Source organism: Myxine glutinosa, chromosome 7 (genome assembly GCF_964187855.1).
Source record: "Myxine glutinosa chromosome 7, kmMyxGlut1.1, whole genome shotgun sequence".
NCBI lineage: Eukaryota > Metazoa > Chordata > Myxini > Myxiniformes > Myxinidae > Myxine > Myxine glutinosa.
In genome coordinates this window covers 10,004,213-10,027,039 of record NC_136267.1, presented here as the reverse complement: position 1 = coordinate 10,027,039, position 22,827 = coordinate 10,004,213, and the positions used below count along the sequence as shown (strand labels likewise).

Genomic DNA, 22,827 nt, shown 5'->3' with positions numbered 1-22,827 from the left:
TCTGGCCAAGAGAGTGAATCACATGCAGAGGCCTGTGAGAGGGTCCGGTCAAGAGCGGATGCACATGTGCTGAGTGAAACTGGCAAAGAGAGCGAGAAAACACGTGTGCAAGGCCTTTTGTCCAGCCCTTGCCGAGGGTGGTGGGGGTGGGGGTTCCGGGCTCCCGATTGGTCGAGTTTGTAACGCTGCCCCCCACAAGCTCCCCCGACGTTCCTCAGGCCCTGATTAGTGGAGTGCCACTTTCCCACACAAGCCCTCTCAAAGGGACCTTTACCTGGTGCATATCCCAATGGTCTTTGGTCTGTCTTCTGTCCTTCAAGACTGAATCAATAACTGTGGATGCAATCTTGGCTAATTATTCCTTATGAGTGGAGGGCCTGGTTTTCCCTCCCCAACGCATGAAGACATACAAACCCAAAATAAGGGGAAAGGGCTAAGATAATATGCTGCTGTGAAATAACTAATCTAAGGGACCTGTGTGGTGGTTTCTATTACTTCTCAGCAGTTTCCCAAAACGACAACAATATAAACAATCATGTGACGGCATAGTATAAATTTACAAAATGTATACTATCATGTCACAGCACAGTGTAAGTGTTACACAATGAGCAAGGAGTGCAATAAGCATTTATTTTTTGCAAAAAACACTGAAAATCACCTGTGTTTGTAAAATATGACTTTCACACTTCCATTTTTGTAGTTGTTGCCATATTCACAAATGCAACTAACAAATGTACACGGGATTGAAGGAAATACATGGACAGCCACCCCACGTTGACGTCCACCTGGCAGAACACAGCCAAAGCACCCGGGCAACTTTGGTAGAAAAATGAATAGCAGTTTGAAGGACACGTTCCAGGTAACATGGTGTGAGAGCAAAGGGGAGATGTTATAGAAATATGAATGGAACTGTTTACTGGTATTGCAACTGTTTATTAATAAAATATTACGAACTATCTGATTGCATGGTGGAATGCGGATTTGAACTGTTTTCTCCAAGGCTTCTGTTTTTGAACAATTTACAATTACTCCCCGAATATTGTGAGTACTTTCCTAAACACCAAGAAAACACAAATTTGATTTTCATGCACTCTTATGTTATGACACTGTTTTTGTTGTAGTTTTTACCGAAAGCATTCTGTATGAAAGGTAAGTGCAGCTCTTTCTGTAAGACCAAAAGGCATGGCCTGCTTCATGTTCAGTCATGTCTCAGTTCATCATGTTCATCAGTTTGCACAAAACCCAAGGTATCACCGAACGCAATATCTCGTCTTGTACACAGTTTTACCAGAACCGAGTAATTGCCACAGATTTAATCAATCTTCATGTGGATTAAAGAAACGATTGGTGCTTAGTTGGACTACCTGAAGCAAGATAATAGTTTGTCTGAAAACAACAACTAATGATAAAAGATTACCGACACTGTTTGTAAGCTCGAATAATTAAACAAAATCTAAAGTTTTACAACTCAGGTTTTGTGTAGCCAAAGCTGCTCCTTATTATTGTTTTTATCTTTGACTTTTCATCGAATAAACATTTAGCTTAAAGTGCCTCAAAGTTTATGAACTTTTGTAAACGACAAAATGTTTGTGTAATCAATCCCAATGTTTAAATTCAATCACTCTTGTGTGTGCGTGAGTGTAGAAACAGTGATTTGTCAAGGAAGGTGCACATGCAATGTGGAATTTTCATTGGCTGAGGTCAGTGCAAAAAATCCATGAAAAACCAAAGGCAAACTCCAATGGATCCAATGACACCTTCGTCTTCGTGTTCACGGACAATCAGCGCAAACGGGGAACTGGAGGCAAAGCATCCCGATGGGAACGCACAAATTCATCTGCAAAGGCAGCAAGAGGATGAGTGTGGTTTAGAAAAGGGAAAGCATCACAAGAGAACTTGTTTAATGTGAACTCGACTTGGTCCTAACTAATCACAAATACACTTCAAACAACAAACAAGGTACACCATTTGGCTCAACGTGCATGCTCTGTGCATTTTGAGACCTGCTTGCAATTACTAGCTGTTCCTATTCATAAATGCACATAAAAATAGGACCGCAGGTCCTGAAGCTCACCTGGATGAGGAGCAACAGTCACTCAAAGCCCCCACAGACTCCCTCAGACCCTGATATGTTTAATGCCGTGAACAAACTTTGATACAACATGGGTAATGAAGATTGTGATCAAGTTGAATTGAAACTGTGTGTGTAGTTTCAGAGAAGAGAGCAAATACCTATTTTGGGGGATCAAGAACCCCCCCCCCACACCCCCACCCTCCGTAGGCCCCTCAATGAGCACACATTTTGATGCTGTCAACACAACTTCGTTAGGCATCAGATATGAAGTTTGTGGCAAGGTTTCATGAAAATTGTGCGTGTCGTTTCGGAGAAGAGAGCAAACACCTATTTGGGGGGGAAGGGGGAGGGAGTGAAGGACCCCTGTAAACCCCTTTAATGAGCGCAGATTTTGATGCGGTCAATACACCTTCGTTAGGCATCAGATATGAAGTGAAGGTTGTGACCAGGTTTCATCAAAATCGTGTGTTTGGTTCAAGTGATAATGACTGAAATGTTTACAACAGACTCACTGACTGACTGACTTACCTACAGACTCTGCTCCATCTCATAAGCTCACTGGACTAAAGTCCATGTGAGATAAAAATACAATACAAAACAACAATGTTAAAGCGCGGCGTTACGCGCGCTGCTTGTGAGCAAGGAGGAAGCGGACAAGCGGTAACATATAAACGTCTTTATTGTAAGACTACACTGTAACACTCAACTCCTCCGGGCTGGTCGCCCGGTGTATATCATGAGGCCACGCCTACCCCTCGGGCGTGGCCACCGCCCACTTGGTGCGTGGAATGATGTCACCACGCCAGTGGGCTTTTGTGTCCGCCACACGCGCCCCCCCGGAATTCCCGCGCACCTGGAGGGCCAGTTTGTGGGGCAGTCGAATGACCCGGCCGAAGCGCCCCCTGGCGATCGGCGGCGTCCGGGGTGCAGGGATACCAGGTGGGATGCCCCTGGCTGCCCCTGGGATGGGTGCAGGACCGGGGGGCGCCGTGGCGGCGGGGCTGGGCGGTGCCGGGGGTCTGCCCGCAGGAGGGCGGCCCCGACGTGGGGGTCGGGCCACTGGCGGTGGATGGTCCACATCGAGGTGGGCCGGCTTGAGGCGGTCTACCGAAACGCGGTCAGGAGTACCGCCGATGTCCAGGGTGAAGTGCTTCGCCCCGGTCTCCAGCACGCGGAAAGGCCCGTCGTACGGGGGCCGCAGTGGTGTCCGATGGGCATCGTGGCGGACGAAGACGTACTCCGCCGTGCGAAGCTCCGGGGCGACGTGCGTCGGTGGGTGCCCGTGGCATGCCGTTGGCACCGGGGCGAACCTCTGGGCGGTCTCTTGCAGAGCGGAGCGCTGCTGTGCCGCGGACCATGGTGCCGTGGAGTCGGGGAGGAACTCGCCCGGCACCCGCAGCGGTTGCCCGAAGACCAACTCCGCCGCGGATGCGCGCAGGTCCTCCTTGGGCGCCGTCCGGAGGCCCAGCAGGACCCAGGGGAGCCTGTCGACCCAGCCGCCGTCGCGGAGGGTGGCCCGGAGCGCGGCCTTCAATGAGCGGTGAAATCGCTCACACAGGCCGTTAGCCTGAGGGTGGTAGGCCGTGGTTCGGTGCAGCCGGACCCCGAGCCCCTGCGCAACCGCCCCCCAGAGCTCCGAGGTGAACTGGGGGCCGCGGTCGGATGAGATGTCTGAGGGGGCGCCGAACCGGGCGACCCAGGTGGCGATGAAAGCCTGCGCAACATCGGCCGCCGTTGTCGACGCCAAGGGCACGGCCTCCGGCCACCGGGTGGTGCGGTCCACCATGGTGAGGACGTGGGTGAAACCCCGCGAGGGGGGCAGAGGTCCCACCAGGTCCACGTGGACGTGGTCAAACCGGCGTTCCGGCACCTTGAACGGGGCCAACGGGGCCTGGGTGTGCCGGTGCACCTTGGCGCGCTGGCACGCGAGGCATGTCCTGGCCCAGCCGCGGACGGCCTTCCGGAGGCCATGCCAGATGAACTTGTCGGCGATCAGCCTTTGGGAGGCCCTCGCGCCCGGGTGGGACAGGCCGTGGATGGCGTCAAACACCTGGCGCTGCCAGCCCGCGGGCACAATGGGGCGAGGACGCCCGAGGGAGACGTCGCACAAGAGGGCCACGCCCGCGCCGTCGAACGGCACCTCGGTGACGCGGAGGCCCGTGACGGCGGTCCGCAAGGCCTGGACGTCGGGGTCAGCGGCCTGGTCCGCTGCCATCCGGGCATAGTCGATACCGAGGTGGACTGCGTGGGCGACGGCCCGGGAAAGGCAATCCGCAACCGGGTTGTCCTTCCCCGCGATGTGCTGGATGTCCGTCGTGTACTCGGACACGGCCGAGAGGTGACGCTGCTGCCGGGCCGACCACGGCTCGGTGACCTTGCCCATCGCGAAGATCAGCGGCTTGTGGTCGACGAAGGCAGTGAACGCCCGGCCCTCGAGCAGATGGCGGAAGTGCCTGACCGCCAAGTGAAGTCCGAGCAACTCGCGGTCGAAGGTACTGTAACGGCGTTCGGGCGGGCGAAGCTGCCGGCTAAAGAACGCCAGCGGTTGCCAAGCTCCACGCACCCATTGCTCGTGCACCGCGCCCACCGCGTAGTCCGAGGCATCGGTGGTGAGGGCGATCGGTGCATCGGGCGCCGGGTGCGCGAGCATGGTGGCGTTAGCCAAGGCGAGCTTCGCGCCCGTGAACGCCGTGTCCATCTGCTCGGTCCAGGTAACGTCGCCTTTGCCCGGCTTACCTCGGAGAGCTTCGTGCAGGGGGCGCAGGAGCTGGGCGATACGGGGCAGGAACCGATGGTAAAAGTTCACCATGCCCAGGAACTCCTGCAGCCCTCTGATCGTGCGGGGGCGCGGAAACCCCTTCACCGCCTCCACCTTGGCCGGCAGGGGGACGGCTCCGTGCCTGGTGACACGGTGCCCCAGAAAATCGATTGTGGCGGCGCCGAACCGGCACTTTGCGGGGTTCACAATCAGGCCATGCTGGCCCAGGCGTTCGAAGAGCGTGCGGAGGTGGCGTAGGTGCTCTTCGCGGGACGCGCTGGCGACGAGGATATCGTCCAGGTAGACGTAGACAAAATCCAAGTCGCGCAGGACGCTGTCCATCAGTCGCTGGAACGCCTGAGCCGCATTCTTCAGACCGAAGGGCATGCGCAGGAACTCGAAGAGTCCGAATGGCGTGATGACCGCCGTCTTCGGGACGTCCTCCGGCCTGACGGGGACCTGATGGTAGCCGCGTATGAGGTCCACCTTCGAGAAGAAGGACCTGCCCGCCAAACGGGCGGAAAAGTCCTGAATGTGGGGGACGGGGTAGCGGTCGGGAGTCGTGGCGTCATTGAGACGGCGATAGTCCCCGCACGGTCGCCATCCCCCGCCGGGCTTCGGCACGATGTGCAGCGGCGACGCCCAAGCGCTCTCTGAGCGCCGAACGATGCCGAGTCGCTCCAGGGTAGCGAACTCCGCTTTTGCCACCGCCAGCTTCGTCGGCTCGAGGCGGCGTGCCCGGGCGTAGACCGGTGGCCCGACGGTGGGGATGTGATGGGCCACCCCGTGCTTGACGGCCCCCGCCGAGAAGGTGGGCCGCGTGAGGGCCGGGAAGCCGGCGAGGAGGCGGGTGAATGCGTCCGCTGCCGGAAGCGTACAGACCAACGTGGCCGGAACCGAATCGTTCGGCAAGCCGCTTGGCAAGCCGCTCGTTGAGCTGGGCAACGCACATGCGAGCGAGCTGAACGTCTCGGCCTGGACAAGCCGTCTGCGCTTGACGTCGACCAGGAGCCCATTAGCGCACAGGAAGTCCGCGCCAAGCAGTGCCATGGGCACGTCGGCGGTGACGAACGTCCATCGGAAAACCTGCCCTCCAAACCGCAGAGAGAGGCAGCGTTTTCCGTACGTACGGATGGGCGTCCCGTTCGCGGCAAGCAGCGCGGGGCCCCCACCCGCGGCGTGCTTGTCTGACGTGCCGGCGGGAATGACACTCACCTGTGCTCCCGTGTCGCACAGGTAACGGCGCCCGGAGAAGGTGTCCGTTATGAACAGCAGGCTGCTCGAACGGCCGGCGCTCATCGCCACAATTGAGCGCCGGCCCGGTCGTTTCCCGACCCGTTGAAGGAGCACGGCGGATGACACCGCCGAGCTTCGTGGCCGAACTTGGCGTGGAACCAGCACCAGGTGGTGGAGCTGGAGGAGCGCGGCTGGCTCCGCCAGGCCGGTGGAGTCGACGGGTTTCCCCGCGGTGGCGGTTTTCGCCGCGGCGGTGGGCGGGGCGTGGCGGCGTTCACGAGGTGCGTATCAGCATGCTGCTGAACCACAGCGTGCTGTAGAAGATGATGCTGTGGAACATCAGCGTGCTGTAGAAGATGATGCTGTGGAACATCAGCGTGCTGTAGAAGATGATGCTGTGGAACATCAGCGTGCTGTAGAAGATGATGCTGTGGAACATCAGCGTGCTGTAGAAGATGATGCTGTGGAACATCAGCGTCGAATGCCGTGACGGCCACGCCAACGCTCGCCCGCGTGTCCGAAGCGGCGAAGTACTTGTCCGCCTCGGCCGCCAATGCTCGGGGTTCCGTTAGCCCGGTCCCTGCCAACGCGAGGCGAACCTGCGCTGGAAGTTGGCGACGGAAAAGCGCCCGGAATAGCGAACCGGGGGCTTCGTCGCCCAACAGTGACAGCATATGGTCCATTCGGACCGACGGGCGCGTCTCACCGAGCTCGGGGAGATCCAGGAGGCGATCGGCCCGTGCGTCGTCCGTGAGGCCGAACGTGGCTAGGAGTAGCCGCTTGAGTGCCTCGTACTTGTGGCCGTCCGGTGGGTGGCGAAGGACGGACACAACTCGAGCGGCCGTGCCGGGCCCGAGGGAGGCGACGACATGGCAGTAGCGCAGGTCGTCGTTGGTGAGGCGCTGAAGCTGAAATTGGGCTTCGGCTTGAACGAACCAGACTTCGGCCTGGGCCTCCCAAAATTCGGGAAGTTTAATCGCCATTGCCTTGTCGTTGGCCATTGCAATGGCGTCGTGTTCGGAAGGATCGCTACGGCAGATCCAACGTCGAGGGTCACCAGTTAAGCGCGGCGTTACGCGCGCTGCTTGTGAGCAAGGAGGAAGCGGACAAGCGGTAACATATAAACGTCTTTATTGTAAGACTACACTGTAACACTCAACTCCTCCGGGCTGGTCGCCCGGTGTATATCATGAGGCCACGCCTACCCCTCGGGCGTGGCCACCGCCCACTTGGTGCGTGGAATGATGTCACCACGTCAGTGGGCTTTTGTGTCCGCCACAATGTACTGTTTATACGTACGTCAATGAGCTTTATATAATAGAAAAAGAAGTTGAGACATCGTTACCTTCAAAAAGCAACGAATACCATCTTTGGGGGGGGGGGGGGGCATTCCGAATGTGACAGCGCAATATCTCATTTATAAGAACGAACTTAGCTCCGCACGCCTCACCACACGTCGCTTCAGAGGGATAGGCATCTTTAACTGTGTCTGCTTTCTCAGGGAGCGAGGGATGGCGGGAATGGTGGGGAGGGCAGGGGGAGGTTAGTGGTGGTGACGGTGTATTGGGGGTCGTAGGGGTGGAGGGGTGGGGGAATGGTGGAGGAGGGGGGGGGGGTGGGTGCATGGTGCTGTGGGGGATGATGGTGGGGTGGATGGATGAGGGATGGAGGGGAGAGCGGCCAAATATATTTGGTGCTCTGATTTAATATCTACTGTAAATCAGAATTTCAGAACCCAACACGTATAAATAAAAAAGAAATTAGCACAAATTTATATCTATTTTAAATTATCAGATAGAGCTAGAAGAAAAGGTCAATACAAATTTATCAAAAACTGAATGGGAAAGTTGAACTTCCAGCCTCACAAACAGACGTGCACCCAATACACCACATACCTTAGACTTCCGGCTGGGTTTTTACGTCGTATCTTTTATTTTATCGCACGATCTACATCTCGATTAATCAAGTCAAAGTAACAAAAAAAAAGTAGCGCTGATGAATACGGTAAAGTCACAAATGTGTTTCTTAGGTTGGCTTTTAAATATATAAATAACACGATGGAATTGTTAAAGAAAATTTGAAGAAGAAGAAGAAGACGTTTTGGTCACAACTCACAAATATACATACATAACCACATACGTTTGCTCCGTTATAATAAAAAATAGTTTAATTGAAACTTGAATACGTGTATTAATTACATACTATTGAAACTCGACTACGTTGATTAATTACGTCGAATTAAAACCAGAGTACATCTATTAATTACATATCATTGAACCCTGACTGAGTACGTCTATTAAATACATACTATTGGAATATGAGTACAGTACGTCCATTAATTACATGCTATGGAAACCTGAGCATATCTATTAATTACATTGGCTTCATCTGTTTTTTTTTGTTTTTTTTTGTTTTGTGTACAAGATCAAGGCTCGTGTAAAAGCTAACCATAATCGCATAAAAACAAACTGACACATAAAACATAAGATAAAAGGAGTGGGAGACAAGATGGGGAGAGAGAGGAAAGCACACAAGTACAACAGCAGAGAACAGGGACATCGGGAGATCTGTGGGAGGGAGAGGGCTTGGGTGGAGGAGGCATGGGAAGGTGGGGGTGGGGGGGGGGGGGGAGAGGGGTGGGAGAGGTATAGAACACATGGACACTGCTAGGACTTCCAGGAAAGAAGTCGGTGTTTCAAAAAAGTGGATCTGGGGTGAATTAGCTGGGGTAGAAAAGATCAAGGTTTTGGATGGGGGATGATAAGAGATGGTGGTGAACAGCTGTTTTAAAGACCTGGAGGGAAGAGCGGGATTGAAAAGAGCGAGGGTGTTTGTTCCATAGGTGGAAGAAAAGAGGAACGAAAGAGTGAAGGTGAGCAGAGAGTCTTGATTTTGGCATCATAAGAGGGTTGCTGGCAGATCTTGTGCGACCTGTAGGAATATTTGGGGGACAGAGCACAGCCAAAGCTGGGGGAGCAAGGCCGGAGATGAGTCGGTAGAAGACAGAAAGACCACCAACCTATCTGCGGTGAGTGAGTGAAAGGCCCTCGGACCTAGCTTCATCGCAGGAGATTCCAATGATTCTGAAAGCTTTGGTTTCAACAGCGTGAAGCCGAGCTAGGTGTGAGGCAGGATCACCAGCCCAGAGGGGAGAAAAGTATTCCATTGAGCTGCGGATGAAAGCCTTGAATGTGTTGAGGAGCTCATGTGTGCCAAGGACGGATTTCACACGACGGAGGATGTCCAGTCGGTGACTGGCTTTGGAGGCCAGCTTGAAAATGTGGTTTTCTCAGGAATTATCATGGCAGATAGTGAGACCCAAAAGCTGGAGTGACAGAACTTATTGGAGAGGATTGTTCAGAAAGTAGATGGGAGGGTTGTCCAGACGATCTTTTCGGAGAGACATAGTGAGAATGTGAGATTTGTCAGGATTGAAAGACATGTTCCACTTGTTTGACCAGTCTGTGATTTTGTCCAGGTCTGCAGAGAGTGAGGAGGCTGCAGACTGCCGATCTGAGGGATGAGGAATTGAGCGGCAGAGAGTGGAGTCATCAGCAAAGAGATAGAGAGCATTTTCAAGAGAGTCGGAGGGATCATTGATGAAGACCAGAAAAAGCACAGGGCCCAGAACACTGACTTCGGGAACTTCAGCCTGAACAGGAAGGGGAGATGAAAGAAACCCATTCACAGCCACACATTGACTACGACCAGAGAGGAAGTCCGCAAGCCATGAGTGGAGATTTCCATGGATACCATAGGAGGAAAGTTTGGTGAGCAGAGCGGGGTGCCAGACCGTGTCGAAGGCACGTGATATGTCAATGGACACAGCTCTAATTTCCTGTTTGACATTGAGGACCTCCTTCCATTGTTGAGACAGCAGAAGCAGCATGTCCAGAGTAGAATGACCTGGTCTGAATCCAAATTGATGATCAGAGATCAAGCCATTGGAGAAGAGGAAGCATTTGATATCCCAAGCAATGATGGATTCCAAGACTTTGCTGATAATTGGGAGCAGACTGATTGGTCTGTAGTTGCAAGGATCTGTTTTTGCACCTTTTTGTGTTAAGCGGTAATGTTGGCAGATTTTCAAGCTGATGGCAGATGACCTTGAGCAAAAGAGAGGAGGAAGAGAGCAGAGAGAGGGTGAGACAGAGCGGCAGAGCAGGATTTTAGTACCCGTGGGCTGATGCCGTCTGGTCCAGTTGCAGAATCAGAGTCGAGGATTGACAGAAACTTCTCCACCGAGTCAGGAGAGAAGGCCACAGAGTCCAGGAGCAGCTGGATACAACTGGGTACGGTGGGTACAGAGAGAGACAGGTTTGGGACACAAGATTTTGGGACACAAGATTTTGAGGCAAACACAGAGTTGAGTCAATCAGCTTTTCCACGTGCGGAGTCAGCTGTGTAGCCGTTTGAGGTAAGGGAGGGGAGGGAAGGGTAAGGGAGGGAGGGGGAACCAATACCAGAAACAGATTTGACCAGACACCACCGGGATTTGGAAGAGGGAGACAGGTTTGAGAGTTCAGTCTTGAGAGTGGAGAGATATTGTTTCCTGGCTCTCCTGAGTGAGGACACACACTTGTTCCAGGCTTTGTGAAAGGAAATGAGATTGTCTTCCTTTGGATTTGCCTTCCAGGAGGCGAAGGCAAGTTGTATCAGGGAAACTGCCTCACCACAAGATTCGGTGTACCATGGACGAGAGGAAGGGTAACACAACTGAAGACGAGATGGGATAAATCTGTGCATGAGAGAGAGAGCAATTTACATTGGAAGAATTCCCAGGATGAGTTGATGTCAGAGGTGGTGGAGATGGGAGACCAGTCCAGATGATTGATGGCTGCTTGAAGACGGTGCTCATTGGCCTGCTGAGTGAAATGCCAGACTCGTCGACACTGAGGAGGCTCTCTGACAATGGCCAGAGAGATGTCCACTTTAACAAGCATATGGTCAGATGAACCGATTGGAGCAGAAGAAGAGCAGCAGACATTTGCAGGGAAGTTTGTCATAACCAAGTCCAGAAGAGAAGATGCTCCGTTGAATGAGATCCGGGTTGGGAAATTGACAGATTGTGTCAGTCCCAGTTGGTCGCAGAAGTCCTTTGCTGAGGAGCCATGGCTGGAGAGAGAGGTACCCATATCAGCCAGCCTGCATGGTGACAATTGAAATCACCACATATGAGGAAGAGAGAGTTGGGATGAGTCGAAAGAAGTTGGTCCATGTTATCAGACAGCGAGATGTAGATTGAGTCATCACTGTTTGTTGGACGGTACATCACCCATAGGAACAAAAGCTGGGAGCGAAGGGGAAGCCGTAACCAGCGGTACTCCTGGGGGTGTGGTGGACACAGGGCAGTGCAGGGAGAGTGAGGAAGAGAGTTTTTGATAATGATAGCAACCCCAACTCCAGAACGAGGCTCAGGTCTATCATACTGGAGGAGGGAGTAACCTGGGAGAGATATTAAGGAATCAGAGACATCTTGAAGGAGGAAAGTTTCTGTTAAGCAGATTAAGTCTGGTTTGTCAGAAGCAACCTGAATGGAGGTTCTATTCCTGTATGGAGGTTTGTCAGAAGCAACCTGTATTAATTACATTTAGTACATCTATTAATTACATTGAGTACATCTATTAATTACATTGCGTACATCCATTAATTACATTGAGTACATCCATTAATTACATTGAGTACATATTGTGGCGGCCACGATGGCTCGCTGGCGCGGTGACATCATTCCACGCACCAAGAGGGTGTCGGCCACGCCCGAGGGGTAGGCGTGGCCTCGGGATATACACGGGGCTCGCAGCCCCGAACAAGTCAGTGCTACAGTTTGAGCTTTACAATAAAGACTCTTTTGACCCTATGCGTTGTGGCTTACCTTCTTTGGCAAACAAGTTGCGCGCGTAGCACCACGCTTCACTGGTGACCCCGACGTGATCAACGACACGTCGTCGTGATCACCGACGCGTCGGCCTACGCGGTGGGCGCGGTGCACGAGCAATGGGTGAAGGGAGCTTCGCAGCCGCTGGCATTTTTCAGCCGGCAGCTCTGCCCGCAAGAACGGCGGTACAGTACCTTCGACCGTAAGCTCCTCGGGCTTCACCTGGCGGTTCGGCATTTCCGCCATCTGCTCGAGGGCCGTTCGTTCACGGCCTTCGTCGACCACAAGCCCCTGGTATTCGCGATGGCCAAGGTCGCCGAGCCGTGGTCGGCCCGGCAGCAGCGTCACCTCTCGGCCGTGTCCGAGTACACGACGGACATCCGGCACGTCGCGGGGAAGGACAACCCGGTGGCGGATTGCCTTTCCCGGTCCGTCGCCCACGCGGTCCACCTCGGGATCGACTATGCCCGGATGGCGGCGGACCAGACCGCCGACCCCGACGTCCAGGCCTTGCGGACTGCCATCATGGGCCTCCGCGTCACCGAGGTGCCATTCGACGGCGCAGGCACGCCCTCTTGTGCGACGTCCCCCTCGGCCGGCCTCGCCCCATCGTGCCCGCGGGCTGGCAGCGCCGGGTTTTTGACGCCATCCACGGCCTGTCCCACCCGGGCACGAAGGCCTACCAGAGACTGGTCGCCGACAAGTTCGTCTGGCATGGCCTCCGGAAGACCGTCCGCGATTGGACCAGGACGTGCCTCGCGTGCCAGCGCGCGAAGGTGCACCGCCACACCCAGGCCCCGTTGGCCCCGTTTACTGTGCCCGAACGTCGGTTCGACCACGTTCACGTGGACTTGGTGGGACCTCTGCCCCCCTCGCGGGGTTTCACCCACGTCCTCACCATGGTGGACCGCACCACCTGGTGGCCGGAGGCCGTGCCTTTGGCGGCGACGACGGCGGCGGACGTCGCGCAGGCGTTCATCTCCACCTGGGTTGCCCGGTTCGGCGCCATCTCGGACATCTCGTCCGACCGCGGCCCCCAGTTCACCTCGGAGGTCTGGGGGGCGGTCATGCGGGGGCTCGGCATCCAGCGGCACCGCACCACGGCCTACCACCCCAGGCCAACGGCCTGTGCGAGCGCTTCCATCGCTCCTTAAAGCCCGCGCTCCGGGCCACCCTCCACGACGGCGGCTGGGTTGACAGGCTCCCCTGGGTCCTGCTGGGCCTCAGGACGGCGCCCAAGCACGACCTGCGCGCATCCGCGGCGGAGTTGGTCTTCGGACAACCGCTGCGGGTGCCGGGCGAGTTCCTCCCCGACTCCACGGCACCATGGTCCGCGGCGCAGCAGCGCTCCGCACTGCAGGAGACCGCCAAGAGGTTCGCCCCGGTGCCGACGGTGCACCACGGGTGCCCGCCAACGCACGTCGCCCCGGAGCTTCGCACAGCAAAGTACGTGTTCGTCCGCCACGACGCCCACCGGACACCGCTGCAGCCCCCGTACGACGGGCCCTTCCGCGTGCTGGAGACCGGGGTGAAACACTTCACCCTGGACATCGGCGGTACTCCTGACCGCGTTTCCGTGGACCGCCTCAAGCCGGCCCACCTCGACGTGGACCACCCCCCGCCGGTGGCTCGGCCCCCCGCGTCGGGGTCGCCCCTCGGCGGGCGGACCCCCGGCACCGCCCAGCCCCGCCGGCACGCCACCACCCTGTCCTGCACCCATCCCAGAAGCCGCCAGTGGCATCCCAGATGGCATCCCGCCATCCCAGACGCCACCAGCCGCCAGAGGGCGCTTCGGCCGGGTCATCCGTTTGTCCCGCAAACTGACCCTTCAGGTGCGCGGGAATTCTGGGGGGGGGGGGGGCACGTGTGGCGGACACGATGGCTCTCTGGCGCGGTGACATCATTCCGCGCACCAAGAGGGTGTCGGCCACGCCCGAGGGGTAGGCGTGGCCTCGGGATATACACGGGGCTCGCAGCCCCGAGCAAGTCAGTGCTCCAGTTTGAGCTTTACAATAAAGACTCTTTTGACCCTACGCGTTGTGGCTTAGCTTCTTTGGCAAACAAGTTGCGTGCGTAGCACCACGCTTCAATATATTAATTACATTGAGTACATCTATTAATTACATGCTATTGAAACATGATTGCATATAGTCAGGTTCACTTTGTATTTTTGTTCAAATTTTATGGAGTTTAGCAAACCAGTACATTTTTGAGAAGCTTATGGCATCAGGAATCTGAAAGTCAATGTTTACATTTGCGCAGATGCCTGCATAGCCGCCATTTTGGATTTTCAAAATGGCCACCATAAAATAAGAATTTTCGAATATCTCAGCTTATAATTGACATAGACACTTCATTCTAAAAGTTAATCCTATGTTTTCAGGCCCAAGGAATCCAAAGCTTATGTCAAATTAGTTATTATGAACAAAAAAAACCAAGAAAAGAAGAAGTTTGCGTTGTTATGAAATTGGGTAGAGGAATATCTCGAGCCAGATAGATCTGTATAGGTAGGTAACTCGACTGTCGTGATAGGGAATCTATATGTAATAAGTTATGTGTTTAGCCCAGTTTGTCGGTATAAGCTGTATTGGTGTCCCCGCCATGAGGGGGCGGGGCGTGCTAAATATGGCAGGGATTATGGATAGAGTTCCCTCGTTCGTCGTCCCCTCTGTCGCCAACCCAGTGTCCCTTATGGCAACGCATTCTCATATAAACACTTAGATAGGTCCTTAGTGCACAACAGTAATTAAATTCCCTCCCCTTACAATGACTGACCGGAAAGACAAGCAGGCAGTAGCCGCGTACAACGCCACCATGGGCGACGAGCAGCATGGCAGGCTGGAGCCACGCCGAAGGAACGCGTGATTGGTTGGTGCAGAAGGCGCGAACATTCAGCCAATCAGTGCGGAGGGCACCAAGCCGCTCCTGAACAGCGGGTTGCTGATTGGGGGAAGAGCGCTGTTGATGTGGGAAGGCGCGAGAAGGTTCGAGAGACCACGAAGAATCGAGGCTCTGATTGGGGACACGCGAGATTGACGTGACACGCCGGGTGACAAAAGCACTCGCTCGAAGACATTTTCTCTCTCTCCCCCTCGTGCTTGAAGCTCGCTCTCTGCTCAGCGCTGGACTCTTGCCTGGGTTGATTCACTCTCTTCCCTGTGTTCTTGACTGGTGGTCGTTGGTTCGTCATCTTCGTGGTGCTTGGAGCGGCGCTCGGGTGCTCGGTGCTCGGAGCAAGGGGTGGTGCTCGGAGCGAACGGGACCTCGTGTGCGACCGACGAGGAGCTTGGAGTGGGGCGTGCCGCTGAGTGGGTCGCTCGGGGCCTGGCAGAGTGCGCGAACGAGGCGGATTGAGGGAGCCGCGTTGGGCGACGGACACACTACAGACAGATAAGCACGCACCACATCTTACACAAATCCACGACGAATGTGTTATTTCTTTTATTCATTCTTCCTTGGTCTGTATATGAAGTCTGTGTGCGGGATCCCGATCGAGGAACATTAGGTTTGATCGTCGCGTTTCCTTGTTCTCGGGTTCCGTTCAATACATAATTATTTTTGTCCATTTTAACCCGGATTTTTGTTTGAGTTAATTCCCTGCAGGATCGAGAGCTGCCGTCGGATCTACTAGTACGCACTTGCTGCTTCTCCCTCTTCATTCTTCCTCCCATACTCTTATAGCCGAATCCGTATTTGATCGTCGCCTCCATCAAGTCAGTTTGAGCCATCCGCGAGCCCTGGTATTAACTGAGGGATTCGCACGACATTATGTTTGTATTTTCATGAAAAAATGCACACCCAAATTGTTGCTAGTGACAACAGCATATGTATAGACGTATTTCCTATCTCAGTTTGACACACCATTACACATCATCATCAATCTCAGTGCCATATTCAACATTACAGTCTGCATCGTTTTCGCATTCTGTGCCGCACAAGCATAGTTCTTCTGGCGTCAGTTACAACAGTGTTTATAAATCCTGATGCTTCAATAATTTTTCAGTATTGGTTCACGAGTTATCAAGTGACCACTATATTCGTCATGTGTGTGCGTCTGTCTGTGTGTGTGTCTGTCTGTCCACAGCATAAATACCCGATGATATCATCCGATCTTGATGAAACTTAGGTGGGAGGTTGATATCATGACCTAGTTGTGTCCTGCCAAAAGTGGGCGTATTGCGCCCATTGTGGGCGGAGCCACGCCTGAAAAAGATGTCTTTTTAGGGGGTAATCGAGTTCAAGCTACATCTTCTCCAAGGGAGTTGGTGGAATCTGACAGGGGTTTCGGTATTTGGTTCGGCCAATGTCATGTGTCTAGCCCCACGGAGCTCGACTTTTCATTTTTCATTTTAATTTTAATTTTTTATTTTTTTTTCCCCCATTTCAATTTTCAACGAATTTTCGGTATTGTGCAGCTAACTAACCTCATAACTGATTAGACATTATTTTATATCTCATTTCAAGGTCAGTAACCTTCATTTTGACATTTCCGGGCCTGGCCTGTCCGGGCCTGTTTCGGTTATAGTCCGTCCTTTGTCATTGAATACCGCTCGCTCGTGAACCATCGTTGTCTCCTGACTTGTTTTAACAGCAATTTTGCAATATTTAATTTTATACTGTAAAAATCTGTTTTTTTTTTTTTTTTTTTTTTTTTTTGTATACAAGATCGAGGCTCGTGAAAGAGCGAACATTAATCACACAGAAAGACAAACAGACACACAAAACAAATAGCATCGGGAGCGGTAGACAAGATGGGGAGAGAGGGGGAAGGACACAAACACAACATTTGAGAGCAGGGACCGAGAGACATGGAGACATCGAGAGAACTGTGGGAGGGAGAGGGCTTTGGGGGGGAGGCTTGGGAAGGGGGGGGGGGGTGGGAGAGGTATAAAACATATGGACACTGCCAAGACTTCCAGGAAAGAAGTTGGAATTTCAAACAAGGTGGATCTGGGGTGAATTAGTGGGGGTAAAAAAGATCAAGGTTTTGGATGGGGGAAGATAAGAGATGGTGGTGAACAGCTGTTTTGAAGACCTGGAGGGAGGAGTGTGATTGAAGTGAGTGTGGGAGTTTGTTCCAGAGGTGGGAGAAAAGAGGAATGAAAGAGTGAAGGTGAGCAGAGAGCCGAGATTTCGGCAGTTTAACCATCAGAGGGTGGCTGGCAGATCTTGTGCGACCTGTAGGAATATTTGGGGGACAGAGCACAGAGAGAGCTGGGGGAGCAAGGCCGGAGAGGAGTCGGTAGAAGACAGAAAGACCACCTACCTGCCTGCGGTGAGTGAGTGAAAGGCCCTCAGAGATAGCTTCATCGCGGGAGATTCCAATGATTCTGAAAGCTTTGGATTCAACAGCGTGAAGCCGAGCCAGGTGTGAGGCAGGAGCACCAGCCCATAGGGGAGAACAGTATTCCATTGAGCTGCGGATGAAAGCCTTGTATGTGGTGAGGAGCTCAGGTGTGCCTAGGAAGGACTTCGCACGACGGAGGATGCCCAGTCGGCGACTGGCTTTGGAGGCCAGCTTGGAAATGTGGTTTTCCCAAGAAAGATCATGGCAGATGGTGAGACCCAAAAGCTTGAGCGACAGAACTTCTTGGAGAGGATTGTTGAGAAAGTAGATGGGAGGGTTGTCCAGTCGAACTTTTCGGAGAGACATAGTAAGAGTGTGAGATTTGTCAGGATTGAAAGACATGTTCCACATGTTTGACCAGTCTGTGATTTTGTCCAGGTCTTCAGAGAGTGAGGAGGCTGCAGACTGCCGATCGGAGGGAAGAGGAATGGAGCGGCAGAGAGTGGAGTCATCAGCAAAGAGATACAGAGGATTTTCCAGAGAGTCGGAGAGATCATAGATAAAGACCAGAAAAAGCACAGGGCCCAGCACACTGCCTTGGGGAACTCCAGCCTGAACGGGAAGGGGAGATAAGAGAAATCCATTCAGGGCCACACGTTGACTACGACCAGAGAGGAAGTCCGCAAGCCATGCATGGAGATTTCCATGGATACCATAGGAGGAGAGTTTGGTGAGCAGAGCTGGGTGCCAGACCGTATCGAAGGCACGTGATATGTCAAGGGAGACAGCTCTGATTTCCTGTTTGGCATTGAGGACCTCCATCCATTGTTGAGACAGCAGAAGCAGCATGTCCAGAGTAGAGTGACCTGGTCTGAAACCAAATTGATGATCAGAGATCAAGCCATTGGAGAAGAGGAAATATTTCATATCCGAAGCAATGATGGATTCCATGACTTTGCTGATAATTGGGAGCAGGCTGATTGGGAGCAGGCTGATGTTAACACAACTAGTACATAATTAGCTTGGTGTTGGTTAATATAGTGGTGGCTCTCTTTATTTTCAGTGTCTGAATCATCATGAGTGAAGACCCGGGAACCAGCAAGTTGCATTCGGTCAAGTCGTCCATGGACACATTAGACTTGAAGCAGTGCATTCTTTGTCACGAGTCCACTGCCAGCAAAGGAACACTTGTTCAATATCCCAGAACAGAATCATACCAGAAACTACTCGGTGTCGTGGAAGAAAGAGCCAGCTTACAGGATGGAAAATATATTGACATCCAGAGATGCCTCAAAGACTTTACCAAATAAATATTGATTGAAAGGAAACCCATGTGGCATTGGAGTTGCTATTCTGATGCCACAAATCAAATATCCAAACAGCAAGTGAGAGACCGCTTGCAGCATGCCATGTCTACAAGAACCAATGCGGTGAAAAAACGTGGGCATAAAAGAACAAGCTCTGAAATGGAGCAATAAGAAACCCCAGGCACCGCAGCACATTTCGCTAGATCTTGCGACAGAACCGTTGACAAGGGATCACTGCTTCTTATGTCAAGAAGATGATGACCAGCATCTCTTCACCGTAAGAACTGAAAATGCGGGGAAAACACTTAGACGAGCTGTGGAAATTGCCCAAGAACCAGTATTGATGAGAAGACTACGCAATGCACTCTCACCAAGTGATGCCCATGTGATAGATGTAAGATACCACAAACCATGCTGGACTCGATATGTGTTCCATTTCCTGAGGGATGAGTCGAGCAACCAGGCCAAATCTACAAAGACAGACCTACCAATACAAGTACTATGCTTGATTGAGCTTATCAATCTCATTGAATATTAAAACCAAAATGAAGCTCATCTACCCATGGATGCCATCGAAAAAACCTACATATATATGCTTGGTGGTAGTGATGAGGCACAGAAGCACACTCGAAAACTGACATGACAGTGGCTAAAGGAAAAAATTCTTGCAGAGTTACCAAGTGTGAAGTCAGTGAGGCAGAAAGACAGAAGGAAACCATCTGTTCTTTACTGTCCTGAAGCATGCGAAGAAGACATGGTCTACACTTCCTTGATGCAAGATGCCACAAGTGAAATGGACAACACAATGATGATATACAAGACAGCTAAGCTAATAAACAACAGCATTGCCAATTTTTCCGAGAGAAGGAAACACACACAATTACAGTATCCAGCACAAGAGAGGATGTCCCGACCGAGCTGTACAGCCGTATACGGTGGATTCTGGTGGGATCTGAGGAGGAGCTGCAAACGGAGATGAGGAGCAGGACAGTTGACAGGTCAGCATTTACCATAAGTCAGAATATAATGCATGCTTTCAAGACCAGGAGACAATTGCACCACATGCCCAAGAAAGCCACCGACACATTTCAGACACCACACACACATGAGAAAACCCACGGGTTGTAGGGTTGGCACTCACTGTACATCATGACACCAGGAACAAGGCGCTGATGGACCTCCTCCATGTGCAGAAATACTGCGTATCACACAGCCGTGCCTTGCTCCTAGAAACAGCAATTACCAATGCTGTTGTGGAAAACACAAAACAATTTGATGGATTGTATGTACCACCTTTCCTCAAGAAAGGTACATTTGTCTTCTTCGCTGTTGATAATACAGATTTTGCAGAGGACACTGTAGATGGCAAAGGCACCACACATGGCACAATCACCGCAGTGTACCAGAGGGCAGATGCGCCTGGAGAATCAATCGCACTCAATTTGGAAGTTAGTGAGGCACAAAACCTGTCGGTTGTCCCTTATGTACCCCATCGAGCCTCGCCATAAACCAAAACCTGGGCCAGTCAAGAGAGCAAAGGAATTCAAGGTGTGTTACACAGGTGTTGCTGAATCCTATGAACTAACAAATCTTGGTTGGATGATTGCATCTGCTTTGTCTAGATCAACCGACAGTGTCCCAGGCACAAATCTATAATCACAAAGCAGTATCCCAGGCTAGGCAGGCTACAAATCACTTGTGTCATCTAGTCAGTCATTGACTCAAGTCGGTGCCTTGCCTCTACTTCCAGAGGTCGCACATGAGTGGTATACCATGCCGACTGTGATGTTGCAAGTGTCTCAGTTGAACAAATTGGCAGTTGGTGAAAACCACCCAACTGTAATAACCTTTGACATGGCCCTGTACGAGAAAGCATTGCCCTGTACAGTTGTTAGATGCAAGACATAACTTGAAAAGATAAGTTGTTCCGAGACTTGGGGAGCTGCATGCTGTGATCGCTGCACTGAGGGAACTCAGAGCCTCAATAGAACATTCTGGCATAGATGATGCATGGATTGAGGCAGATGTATATGGGCTTGCTACAACGAGACAGGTCCTCAAGTGCGGCCACTACAAGAGAGCACTCCATGCACACATCCACACTTACATGGCTCTGTATGAACTTGCTCTAGAACAGTTCTTCACATAGATGCCACAACTAAAAGAAATCTGCTCAAAACCAGCAAATGAATTACAGGAAGCCTGCACAAACATAGCTTCTGGGACAAGTGATGGTGCAGAATGCATCAGAATTGCTAACACTCACCTGCTGCAAGTCTTGACCAACAAAGATGTCATTGAACAGCTGAAGAAGTGGGAAGCTCAGAAATCATCTAACGCTATGTTCAAGTCATTGATGAATTACCTCCACCGGGTCGAAACCATCTTTTTCTTTGTTGAAGCATCCAGAAATGCTGATCTCGTTCTCCATCTGGAGGCTGGAGAAGCACTCAGCAAGCTGTTTTTCACAATTGATCGAATAAAATACAAACACCTCTGGCCAAGGTACATCGCCAACATGCACAAAATGAAGACAAGCCATCCAGCAACATGGCGAGAACTTCAAGATGGAAACATATATGTCACCAAGAGTGAGATTTCGTTCATCTCCATAGGTGCAGACCATGCCTGCGAACATCTCAACATGATGATGGTTCATTCTGGCCTAATTGGCATTTCCAATAATGCCAATGCTAGGCAGCGGTTCTTCTTGGCTTCTCCAGAGATGTCGTGCCTCTCAACAGAGTTTAAAGGACAGTTTGGGCTTCAAGTAAATAAGCCAGAGGAACACCAGGATGTATGACCCACTGCTGTCAGGAAAGAACATGAAGCTGTTGACAAAATCAAGCCTGCAATACTGAGTCACAGGAATCCCTTTGCTGTTCAAGGTGATCAGCTATACAATTTCATCACACATGCATATGTACAAGAGTATGTTCCACAAATCTTGAACATTGATGACATCGGACAGAAGCTTTATGAAGATTATGTCAATGAATGTATCAATGGAGATGTTTCTGGTCTCTGGGCACCAGTCAAAAAGCAGAACAACAAGATGCACATGTCTGGCAGCAAGAAAGAAACTTTCAAGTTACGTGACCAGACAATAGACCTAAAACAGACCAAAGATCTTTATGGTCGGCTGATGGTTCTCACCAGGTCGAGCAGGGACATCGATCAGAAGAATGCAGTTGGCAACTATGAGTTCACATTGACTCCGAGAGCACTATTTGCACCAGACGGCTCAATGCTGCCATGCACTGACAAGTCCAAGCTGATGCACAGCCTTGAGAAGCTTGCAAAACCAGATGAAACCCAGGAACGGACAGAAGCTTGTCCAGAAGATGACAAAGAAATCAAGGACAATCAGCACAGTCAAAGATCTAGCCCAGTGTTTCAATGACAGGCTCGTGAACGTGACAGCAGGGTTCAGTGAGGTCATCCTTGTCTTGACTGACTCACTAAAGGAGGAAACTAGAGAGAGACAACGACAAGGAAAAGCTCCTATACAGTAACAGGTTGCAGATGATACAAACATCAATCATCCCACTGGCACGGTTTCTATCACACGAAAAAACGAAAGCAGATTTGACAGACTATCTTACCAAAGCAACCCTTGATTACAACAAAAACTCACCTGTCAGTCATCACATCAGCATCAGGTCACACCAGAAGCAACAGAAACATGCACTTTGAAGACAACAATCACGAGGAGGCTGACACATTGATGATCTGCCTGGCAGCGGAGGCATCGCAACGATGTCCTGATGCACAGCGAGTATTCTTTACTCCTGATACTGACGTCATGGTTCAGCTGTGTGATGCACAGCTAGACGTCACTGGCGTCACTATGACAAGCTCTGTAAAAAGAAATCTATTTTGATGGTATCAGGTGCAGTCGAAATAGAGCCAATCTAAAGAGCTTTGGGCAAAGAAAAGGTGCAAGCTATACCTATATTCCACGCATTCACATTGATGTGAATCCCCACCCATGATCTTTCCTGGGAAAACCACATTTCCAAGCTGGCCTCCAAAGCCAGTCGCCGACTGGGCATCCTCCGTCGTGCGAAGTCCTTCCTTGGCACACCTGAGCTCCTCACCACATACAAGGCTTTCATCCGCAGCTCAATGGAGTACTGCTCTCCCCTCTGGGCTGGTGCTCCTGCCTCACACCTAGCTCGTCTTCACGCTGTTGAAAGTGTTACGGATTTATGTGAATTTATGTGAATTACTATTCAGGTCATTGCTTATTAATGTGTAGTCGATTAAAGGTCGTTGTGATTAAAGGGT

General features: G+C 51.9%; 1 protein-coding gene across 2 annotated transcripts in view; it reads right to left on the bottom strand.

The window, feature by feature from the left end:
• Positions 1-609: 609 nt before the first annotated feature.
• Positions 610-22,827, bottom strand: part of LOC137430975 (uncharacterized) — a 183,123-nt gene continuing 160,905 nt past the window's right edge. For both annotated transcript variants that reach the window (XM_068121787.2, XM_068121788.2), the window contains exon 8: positions 610-1,837. In XM_068121787.2, coding sequence (XP_067977888.2) covers positions 1,782-1,837 — 56 coding nt within the window. In that variant the 3' untranslated portion in view covers positions 610-1,781. The remainder of the gene's footprint in view (positions 1,838-22,827) is intronic.